General features: G+C 44.2%; 1 protein-coding gene across 1 annotated transcript in view; it reads right to left on the bottom strand.

The window, feature by feature from the left end:
- Positions 1–500: 500 nt before the first annotated feature.
- Positions 501–11,810, bottom strand: part of HEXD (hexosaminidase D) — a 29,817-nt gene continuing 18,507 nt past the window's right edge. The window contains exons 9-13 of the mRNA XM_082271475.1: positions 11,685–11,767; positions 9,307–9,385; positions 6,810–6,911; positions 3,901–3,990; positions 501–1,090 (exon numbers count right to left, since the gene is read on the bottom strand). Coding sequence (XP_082127601.1) covers positions 910–1,090; positions 3,901–3,990; positions 6,810–6,911; positions 9,307–9,385; positions 11,685–11,767 — 535 coding nt within the window. The 3' untranslated portion in view covers positions 501–909. The remainder of the gene's footprint in view (positions 1,091–3,900; positions 3,991–6,809; positions 6,912–9,306; positions 9,386–11,684; positions 11,768–11,810) is intronic.

Genomic DNA, 11,810 nt, shown 5'->3' with positions numbered 1-11,810 from the left:
GGATTCGGGACAGTGTAAGAAGGGGAGGATCAGAGAAGACAGGATCAAACAGACTTTTTACACAATGCGAAAGATTAACCCATTAGGTTCCACTGTGAGTATAACAAGCATACTTTACTGCATATACAGACTGATTTTACGGGTTTAGTAACACTTTAAAGTAGAACTGAAGACATTTTTTTTTATTTTGTATGGAGTAAAGTGGGGTTCTGACCCCGGTCATGTTTTTTTTTTTTGTTTTTTTTAAGCACAAGAGAAATTTTGACCACACTCCGACATGAAAGACAAACAGTGGACTTTATTGAGTAAAAATTGTATTCAAATACAGCAAACGTCATAGACCAGACAGACAAAGAAAGGGAAGCAGTCAAAATTTCTCTTGTGCTTGGATTTTCTCAGACCGCGGACTGGATGTGCATCCGACTCTGGAGGGTTAAATCACTCACACCTGACTCTGGAGGGTTAAATCACTCACACCTGAGCGGCTACTTTTCCATTGCTGCCCTCTGTGTCCCATAGGGGAGATTTCCCTTCACTTCCTGTCCCATTGACAAACAGGAAGTGAGGGAATCCCGGGGTGTCACCATTGAATGATTTTCCCTCTATTCCTGTTCTGGGGACAACCCAAAATGTGGGATTTTCTTTTACTTTCTATAATAATGGTAAACAGGACACATAGAGAGGATGATTCTCCATAACAGGGACACCGAATAAAAACCTGACAGGGGTTCCCATCCTTCCCCACTCCATCCAACACTACAAAAAAGAATTGTCTTCAGTCAAACTTTAGGAGGATTCTATAAGATTGTGTCATACATTTAGGATCACATTCACAAAGAGATCTTCAATAAAGTATAGATCTCCTTTTCACTATACAGGTAAGGACGGAGTTCTGTTATCCCGGATCCATTATTGTGCCGTATCGCCCCCTACGTCCATGGAGGAGTTCAGATCTTCCACTAATTCCTGAAGCTGCTGGTAATGCGGCAAGGCGTTCTCTTCCAGCCATTCCTCCACGGTGACCGGCGGAAATATCCGGAGCATTGCCGCCTGCAGATCCTCCAATAAAGACGTCCATTTGGACAAAAGGCTGCAGATGCATCACAAAGAAAAAAAAATTGTTGGCTTTATTAAAACTGAAGTTTATTCTGCTTATATTTTGCCTCCCCCAGTCCCCCTGCCCCCCAATCAACGCTGCTAAGGACATTTTTAACAAGATTCTTTCTGTTTTCATTACACACCCCTTGCTGACCCGACTTTTTCCGGCACTTTTTCTTTACAAGTTTAAATCAGTAGTTTTTTCTAGAAAATTACTTCTAATCCCCAAACATTATATATATATTTATTTTAATTTTTTTCTTTAGCATAGACCCCAGAGAATAAAATGGCGATCGTTACAATATTTTATTTCACACGGTATTCGCGCAGCGGTCTTTCAAATGCAATTTTTTGGGAAGAAATACACTTTCATGAATTAAAAAAAAACAAAACAGTAAATTTAGCCCAATTTTTTTGTATAAAGTGAAAGATAATGTTACGCCAAGTAAATATTTACCTAACATGTCACGCTTTAAAGCTGCGCACTCTTGTGGAATGGCGACAAACTACGGTATTTAAAAATCTCTATAGGTGACGCTTTAAAAAATGTTAACGGTAACCAGTTTAGAGTAACAGAGGAGATTATGGGGTGGAATTATTGCTCTCACTCTAATGATCGTGGTGAAACCGCACGTGATGTTTGAACACTGTATACATATGCAGGCGCGACTTGCGTATGCGTTCGCTTCTGCACGCGAGCTCAGAGGGACGGGCGCTTAAAATATATTTTTTCTTAATTTTTTTTATTTTTACACTGTCCATTGAAATATTTTTTTTTTGATCACTTAGACATCCCTTGTGACAGTGATAGGTGCTCTTTATGGAGGGATCTGGGGTCTAAAAGACCCCCATATCCCTCCTCTGCACTTGAAAGCATTCAAAATGCCAAGTTTGGCTGTTTTGAATGCTGTCATTTTTTTTTTGGCGCCTTTAAGGTTCCAGTACCTGGAAGTGATGTTATGATCTCCCTTTTCGGGTTTTTACATCAGAGACCCGATCAGAGCCGAATGCGGCTTTGTTCGGGTCTTAGGCCAGCCGGCGGATGTGCCGGCTAGTCGCTTGGGTATCCCGGTGGGACAGGAGACCCGGGCGAGCCGTGGAAGCCAGAACCCAGCCTAATGTCGATAAACTCTCCTAAACTCTTGTGCAATATGAACCACTATAAGCAACTTTTATTCCACTTTTTCTGCCAGAATTTCTGGCATTTTTTCTGCTCCTAATGTGCATGTACCCTAAACCCCGATACACACCAGTGTGCCTTTATTTCCTGAGTACTGGTTGGCAATGAAAGGAAGTCTGCATAGACCAAAAGTGTCCCCATTCAAATGAAAGGAGGAGCCCAAATAAGCAGTGGAGTTATTTAAAATTGGCTGTGGTAATTATTCCTTCCAGCGTGTTCGACCTTCGCTTTGATGAGTCGGATTATCTGGTAAGCGCCTCTGAATGGTGGAGGTATCCAGAGCGCTTTATGGTGATATTTAAAAGCACCTCCGGATGTTTCACTTAGTGGATTTTTCACTGACACTGATTTAAATGGATGAACGTTTTCACTGACACTGATTATAAGGATGGACTTATCATTGAAATGCTTTTCTGTTTAAAAGGGATATTTTAGTGCAACACTTTTCTATTTAAATCTTCTATGTACACTGTAGTATCGGGTATATTTGTGAGTGTTGATGCATTTATTGATGACTGATTAGCACTGAGCGCAGTTTACTTTACACTTTTTTTTTAGTAACCTTTAGCAACCAATCAGTTAGCAGTAATAATGTGCAGTAACCTCTAGCAACCAATCAGTGAGCAGTAATGATGTGCAGTAACCTCCAGCAACCAATCAGTGAGCAGAAGGGATGTGCAGTAACCTCTAGCAACCAATCAGTGAGTGTGGACCAGTTCTTTATGGTACATTAGTAACATTTTTTTTAGAGAAGTCTATGTGCGTGTTTATTTGTTTTATTGGGATTTTGGGGTGGAGAGCAAAATTGCATAGGGGGGCCCAAGAAAATTTTTGCCCAGGGTTCAATCAATATTAAAGACAGCCCTGATGATGTGGGGTTGCTTTTCAGAAGGTTGGGCTTGGCCCCTTCGTTCCAGTGAAGGGAACTCTTAAGGCGTCAGCATACCAAGACATTTTGGACAATTTCATGCTCCCAACTTTGTGGGAGGAGTTTGGGGATGGCCCCTCCCTGTTCCAACATGACTGCGCACCAGTGCACAAAGCAAGGTCCATAAAGACATGGAGGAGCGAGTTTGGGATGGAGGAACTTGACTGACCTGCACAGAGTCCTGACCTCAACCCGATAGAATACCATTGGGATGAAGTGGGTCAGTGCCTGACCTCACAAATGCACCTCTGAAACAATGGTGAAACATTTCCATAGACACTCCTAAACCTTGTGGACGGCCTTCCCAGGAGAGTTGAAGCTGTTATAGCTGCAAAGGGTGGAGCCAACTCAATATTGAACCCTATGGACTAAGACTGGGATGCCATTAAAGTTCATGTGTGTGTAAAGGCAGGTGTCCCAATACTTTTGGTAATATAGTGAGTATATGTGATTCTGCGCAGCCAGCCCGCACGGTAGCGGTAGCAGCTGGGGTAGATATATAAAGCTGGGCAGCAAGCAGTTAGAAAATGGCCTATTGATCTATAATCATTAAGATTTGGTTATAAAAAGTCCCTGAAATGGAAGAGTCTGCGTCCCCTGTTCATCATCTCCACCTAAACAATGAGAGGAATACCTAGGCGGCTCAGACTGGTTCATGACACGATGGTTGCTTCGCATGTCCTGTATTCATTACCTGACGGCTTGCGGCTCAATCTGCTGCACCATGATTGGGTGGAGACGTTTTCTCTTCCTGTGATAATGGCTGAACCAGCCAGTCACGAACCTGCAAATACAAGACGAGATACAGTTTCTTGGGGTTCACGTCTCTTCCAAGCCTTCCACCTTTGAACCTCATCAACCCTCACTCCCTGCATAGAGTGGGAAAAACGACTTCCCTGTAACCACTTGCTGACCGCATGTTGTAGATTTACTGCGTCAGTGCGGGCGCGGCTGTGTATAGATACGTGATTTTGCATGTTTGGGAAGGGGGTGCACACTTGTGCTCAGGCAGTTGGGCTGTCACTGCCTCCTCAATGGTGATCCCAGCGTAGGAAGGAAACTATTCAGTCCCAAGGAGTGTAGGAGGATATGGGGGCCACACAATGAGACTGGAAGGGAAGCAGTTTAACCTTCCCCGCCTGCCGACCAGCGGCCGTAGTTATATGGCGGCAGGTCGGCTCTGTCCCATGAAACAACATACATGTTTGTCGCTTCGCGGGACCGCTAGTGCGCTAGAGGGGGCACGCACACACGCCGATTGGCCACAGGGTGAGACAATCAGTGGGTCCGGCGGCACCAATGTCCGCCGGGCACCCGTGATCACTCCCTGTAGAGACAGAATGGCGGTCTGCCGATGTAAACACAGCACACCGATGTTCGGTCAGTGATGAACACAGGGATCCTCCTATTTAGAAACACATGTCTCTGTGTTCATTCAGCAAGCCCATCCCCCACACAGAAAGCACCCCCTGAGGACACATTTAACCCTTTAATCGCCCCTGGTGTTAGTTAACCCCTTCCCTGCCAGTGTCATTATTACAGTGACAGTGCATATTTTTAGCACTGATTACTGTAGTAATGTCACTGGTCCCCCCCAAAAGTGTCAAAAATGTCAGTTAGGGGTCCGATCTGTCCGCCGCAATGTCGCAGTCCCGCAAAAAAATTGCAGATCGCCGTCATTACTAGTAAAAAAAAAAAAATACATAAATAAAAGTGACATATAAATCTTTCCCATAGTTTGTAGATGCGATAACTTTTGCGCAAACCGATCAATATACACTTATTGGGATTTTTTTTTATCAAAAATATGTAGCAGAAAACAAATTGGCCTAAAAGGATGAAAAAATTTGATTTTTACATTTTTTTTTATTGGGAATGTTATATAGCAGAAAGTAAAAAATATTGTTTTTTTTTTTTCAGAATTGTCATTCTTTTTTTGTTTATAGCGTAGAAAATAAAAAAATCGCAGAGGTGATGAAATACCACCAAAAGAAAAATCTATGTGTGGGGAAAAAAGGACATCAATTTTATTTGGGTACATCGTCGCACGACCGCGCAATTGTCAGTTAAAGTAACGCAGTGCCGAATCACAAAAAATGTCCTGGAATTAAACTCCCACGTGATGGTGCCTGCGTAGTTCTGCCACTTGGAGGAGTCAACGATTTTGGTGGCAGAGGAAACGGCACTGCCACCTTCTCAATCCAAAGCTGCAGACCCGGGGCTCAGACTGAGACCTCCGATGCCTCCACAACACACAATCCACAGGGGAAAAAGTCAGCACTCGGGTGGGCCAGCAAAATATGAACTCATTGAATCATGTGAACAGGGCCACTGATAAGGCAGTACAGCCAGTCCTGTTGTACCGGGCCCGGCCCTATCAGCTTGACAGGGTGGCCCGGGCACCTTTACACTTCATTTCTGCAAAATGACAAACCGGGCTTTCTAAAGCCCTTTAGGAGCAGAAATCTCAGTACTATCAGATGCTTTGAAGGCTAGAGGAGAGATTTGGGGTCTAATAGACCCCAGATCTCTCCATAAAGAGGACCTGTCATGCCTCATTCTATTAAATGTTCATAGCTGGGACAGGGGAGGGGCCAGGGTGGGGTTAAGGGCAGGTCAAAGGGGCCCCAAAAAGGTAGGCTGTACGGGGCCCAATGATTTCTAACAGCAGCCCCGCATGTGAATACAGCTGTAAAACATGTAACGGGCTGCGGACGTTAGGTTGGCACCCAGGTGGATGAACAAAATCCGAACTTCCTTCATTGAATCATGTGAATACAGCTGTAAAACAACCAACGTGTTTCGGCCGTAAGGTCGGCTCCCAGGGGGGTCGATGAAATACCGTCTTCCTTTACTGAATCACATGAATACAGCTGTAAAACAACAGCCAAAACGCATCTGCTGTTTTCATGTGATTTAATAAAGGAAGCCCGGATTTTGTTGACCCAACCAGGTGCTGACTGTTTCTCTATTGGACTCTTAGTTAGTTAAGCACCGGCACCAATAATCATGTTAGCTGCCTCTAGAGGAGAGCATTGTTTTCACTGACCACCAATGTAACCAACAGATCCCTCAGTCTATACAAATGAGATGGATGGAGGAATCCCCACCACTAGGAGAGAGCAGCACCCCCCTCTGTCAGAACTACTTTACATTGTAGCAAAGTGTCATTTCTTCAGTGTTGTCACATGACACCGGGGAGGGAAAATGGCTAATTGGGCCCAATTTGGAGATTGTCACTTAGGGGTGTACTGACTTTTGTTGCCAGTGGTTTAGACATTAATGGCTGTGTGTTGAGTTATTTTGAGGGGACAGTAAATTTACACTGTTATACAAGCTGTACACTCACTACTTTACATTGTAGCAAAGTCTCATTTCTTCAGTGTTGTCACATGGGAGGGGTGTACTTACTTTTGTCAGACACTGTATATAATGTCTGACTAATTCTCTAGCAAAACAATTATGATTTTTACATGTAGGAGAGGAATGTCAGAATCGGCTCGGTATGGAAGTGGTTAAATAGAGGGTGGGGTGGGTGGGAAGGGGTTACCTGGTAGCGTTAGGATTTACAATAAGGGGGCGGGGCTATTTATAAGGACTTACCTGTCGTTATCCAAAAAGTCTTTGGTTGGTGTCTTCAGGAAGAATATGAATTGGGTGATGAGTTCCAGGACCTCACTGCCGGGGAAGCTGCCTGACACCTCGCTGTCACCAGAAATACACATATAGTTCATGTCAGGAAAAAAATAAAGTGCAACTCTGGGCAAAGTTAAAATTACATATTAGAAAGCACCCCCTAGGGACACATTTAACCCTTTGATTGCCCCTGGTGTTAACCCCTTCCCTGCCAGTGTCATTAGTACAGTGACAGTGCATATTTTTAGCACTGATTACTGTAGTAATGTCACTGGTCCCCCCAAAAGTGTCAAAAATGTCAGTCAGGGGTCCGATCTGTCCGCCGCAATGTCGCAGTCCCACTAAAAATCGCAGATCATCGCCATTACTAGTAAAAAAAATAAAAATGACATAAATCTTTCCCGTAGTTTGTAGACGTGATAACTTTTGCGCAAACCAATCAAAATACTCTTATTGGGATTTTTTTACCAAAAATATGTAGCAGAAAACAAATTGGCCTAAAATGATGAAAAAATTTGATTTTTAATTTTTTTTTTTTATATATAGCAGAAAGTAAAAATCGCAGGCAGCTCACACTGTGCTCTGCGGACCGCTGCGGGTGTCAATATAAAGTTAATGACACCCCCAAATTGGTTCGCAAAACGCAGTGTGAACTGTGGAATCGGATGAAATCGGATCACATGGGTCTGAACACCCAATCTGATTCCAGTGCAGATAGAAAAAAGTTTCCTGCATGTTTTTGGTGCGGCTCAGGGGAGAATTGAGCCATATATGTAATTGATCGCTGTTCTGTCTCCACGGGGAGTGATTGCAGTTTCCCAGCGGCAATTGCGGCCGGCGGACCCCTGTGGCCAGAGGGCATGCGCGCCCCAGCTAGCGATCCCCCTAAGCGAAGTATAGGTATGTAATTCGCGGGACAGAGCCGACCTGCCACTGTAAAACTACGGCGACTGGTCAGCAAGATGTTAAAAAAATGCTGTGCAAATACGGCATGACATAAAAAAATTGCAAAAACCACTATTTTATTCTCTAGGGCAGTGGTTCTTAACCTTGTTGGAGGTACTGAACCCCTCCAGTTTCATATGCGCATTCACCGAACCCTTCTTAATTGGAAAAATAAAATATGATTTTTTCAAATTCAAAACATAGGTATATATTATTTTAGGTATATATGACCAGCGTGCCTGCTTTCAATGCACAGTGACCAGCGTGCCCCCTTCAAAGCAGAATGACCAGCGTGCCCCCTTTCAATACAGAATGACCAGCGTGCCCCCTTTCAATACGCAGTGACCAGCGTGCCCCCCTTTCAATTCACAGTGACCAGCGTGCCCCCTTTCAATGCAGAGACCAGCGTGCGGCATGCCCCCTTCAATGCAGAGATCATCATTCGTGCCCCCTTCAATGCAGAGATCATCATTCGTGCCCCCTTTCAATGCAGAGAACAGCGTGATGCGTGCCCCCTTCAATGCAGAGATCATCATTCGTGCCCCCTTTCAATGCAGAGACCTGCGTGCCCCCATCAATGCAGAGATCATCGTGCCCCCTTTCAATGCAGAGACCAGCGTGCTGCGTGCCCCTTCAATGCAGAGATCATCGTGCCCCCTTCAATGCAGAGACCATCGTGTCCCCTTCAATGCAGAGTGAACAGCGTGCCAACTTGTCATTCGCTATTGTCACGCAATGGGTGGGCTCGGGGCGCACTGCTCTGCGCCCTGGGTCCACCCTTTCCTACTAGAGCCAAATTGTAATAGGCGGGGAGTCAGGGACTGTCTGGGAGGAGGCGGCCTGGAGGAGAAAGGGGTGATGTCACTGGTTGCTAGACGCTAAGCAGCTCTAGCCTAGCAACCAATGCAGTGTGTGGGTTCCGGCCGCCTCCCTGCAGAGAGAGAGCGCCGACAGAGGACAGAGAGAGCAGCAGAGTGGTCAGCGGATCAGGAGGATGATCTACAGATGGTCACAACTCACAAGACGGTTCTGCGAACTTCCAAATATTTAGTAACCGGTTCTGTGGAACCGGTGCGAACCGGCTGAATCCCACCACTGTGCGTGTCGTCACGAATCATATGAGTCGGGTGTGCCTCCGCCGAACCCACGAGACTGACTCACCGAACCCCTGGGGTTCGATCAAACCCAGGTTAAGAACCACTGCTCTAGGGCCTCTGCTAAAATAAATATATGTTTTGGGGGTTGTTAGTAATTTTCTAGGAAAAAAAAACCTATATTGTTACATGTAAAACAAAAAGTGCCAGAAAAAGTCCGGTCTTCAAGTGGATAACCAATGAAAGCCCACGGCAGGATTCTGCAATCACGTGCATTACATGCAAATACAGAGCGGTTCAGCTGCTTGTTCACCACCCCCCCCCCCCCCCCGGAGTATTCACCTGTAGAGGGGGAAGGTGGGTTAGGTGGGATATAAAGCGTGCTGCTGTTAAGTTTCCCTGCAGGTAGAAGACAACCAGCTCACCTCATGTAGTTTTCCACATCCAGGGTTGTCATTCCCAGGATGCCTTGCACAGTGGCTGCGGTGCTCTCAGAAAAAGATCCTGGGGAGAGAGGGAGAATCGTAAAGTGTGACTCCACTTCTATGGCTACATGCAGGGCCGCTGATAGGGGGGGACCACCAGCCCTCTTGTAGGGGGCCCGAGCACACAGGGGGGCCCACACAGGGAGGGGGATTAGTGATGGACAACAAATACAGAAATCTTCCTCCGGCACCTGAATCTGATCTGTCCCTCTCCCTGCTATCAGCTTTTATCTGCTGAGAAAGAGACAGTCGTCCCTCGCTAATCCCCCTCCCTGTGTGCCCCCCTCCCAGCACTTATCTCTGCTCAGGAGTTTATTTGTAACTTTGTTTCTCTCTCTCTGATCTCTGAGCTCCAACTGCCCAGCCTGTATATTTTTCTCATCTTCATTTTTATTTAACATAGTTTTTTTTTTAGATTTAGCAGGAATTATGCGAGTTATGTTATATTTGTGTCTGATAATAGTGATTTTGTTGGAATTTTAGCTAAATATATCTTTAATATTTTCTTGGGGGGGGGGGCCCTGCCAGGTAGTCTGTACGGGGCCCCGCGATTTCTAACAGCAGCCCTGGCTACATGCATGCCAACAACTCTCCTAAACACACGCAGGTAAACTAGTATCATACGTAGAGAACAATCATCGTATGGGCACACGATTGTATTCCCCTCTATAGATAAATAATATTGTCTATGCACCTAAAGTGTTAATGTATAATAGTGCCTGATAAATCTATCACAATAATTATGTCTAAAAAACAGTGCAAAAAATTATCATATGAAAAAAAAAGTGCAAGTGGGACAAATCCGGAGAGTTCTACCTTACACTCGCAGCTTGGAGCACAGCCGGAGTGAAGGACGGTCGCTTTTTACCCTCAGCGTCGGGCCGACTCTGAATAATGAGGGTGTATATGACTAGATTTTAATAAATAGGTGAAGATGTTTTACAGAATTACGCTGTTTGGATTCTTCCTTTCTTTCAAATTTTATCCTAACCTATCCTTGTGAGAACAACTATAGGAAAGATAGGATAGTCCATCCTTTGGAAATTGAACCAACCTGCTGGAAATTGCATATAAAAAGGCGCACTTGCTGGTTTATCTTTGACCAGCTACCCCATGTGGGGAGTCAGTTTGGGGGATACGGGGGAAGGAGCATGCCGCTGTCACAGAAGAAATTGTATTGTTTCACAGACACTTCTTTTTGCACTTTTTCATACTCACTTGGGACTTTAAGAATATTGAATATTGTTTTTCAATAATTATTTTTAATAATCATTTTTCCATTTTAGTATTTAATATTGTACGTTTTACATGAATTTATTGATGAATTCATTTTGTTTTTTTACATGTTTTATATATTTTTTATATTCAAACTTTTCATTTGCTTTGATCATATTGCACCGATAATTGTTTTATATATTTTGCACTTTTTTGGGGAACACATTTGTCGCACTTGCACTTTTTTCTGATATGACAATTTTTTTGCACTGTTTTTTAGAAATAATTATTGTGATAGATTTATGAGACACTATTATACATTAACACTTTAGATGCATAGACAATATTATTTATTTATAGAGGGGAATACAAACGTTTGCCGATACATTTCTTCCTATTTTTGATGTGGGATTACCTGCAGTTAATTGGCAGCAGTTTGTTTTGACTCCCTCTTTAGTGTTCTATGAACATTGATTACCTGGGCGCTCGATCCTCCCTCGTTTTTTTTCTATGACCATTGATTATCTGGACGCTCGATCCTCCCTCATTGGTGTTCTATGACCATTGATTACCTGGGCGCTCGATCCTTACTCTTTAGTGTTCTATGACTATTGATTACCTGGGTGCTCGATCCTCCCTTCGTTTGTGTTCTATGAACATTGATTACCTGGGCGCTCGATCCTCCCTCGTTTTTGTTCTATGACCATTGATTATCTGGACGCTCGATCCTTCCTCATTAGTGTTCTATGACCATTGATTACCTGGGCGCTCGATTCTCCCTCGTTTGTATTCTATGACCATTGATTACCTGGGCGCTCGATCCTCCCTCGTTTGTGTTCAATGACCATTGATTACCTGGGCGCTCGATCCCTTTCTTTGCTTAGTACATTCAGTGCGTTTCTAATGCCTGCATTTTGCAATGCGTCTATGAATCTACCACGCATTTTTCTACCTAATCTCTCTGTAATAATCTGTATCATTACAAAGTCCCGAATAATCTGTGACGTTACAAAGTCCTGAATAATCTGTGACGTTACAAAGTCCTGAATAATCTGTGACGTTACAAAGTCCCGAATAATCTGTGACGTTACAAAGTCCCGTACCTTCTTTTAGAGTCTGCAGACAGATAGCGAGTGATGGAATTCCAACCGGCAACATCTCGCAGAGGACGGAGAAGTGATCGTACCTAAAAGACAAACCGCCACGGTGAATCTGAGCGACCAGAATAG

Source organism: Pelophylax lessonae, assembly GCF_965119305.1.
Source record: "Pelophylax lessonae genome assembly, chromosome: 11".
Taxonomy (NCBI): domain Eukaryota; kingdom Metazoa; phylum Chordata; class Amphibia; order Anura; family Ranidae; genus Pelophylax; species Pelophylax lessonae.
The sequence above is the reverse complement of the archived record's forward strand: the minus strand, read 5'-3'. Positions and strand labels throughout refer to the sequence as shown.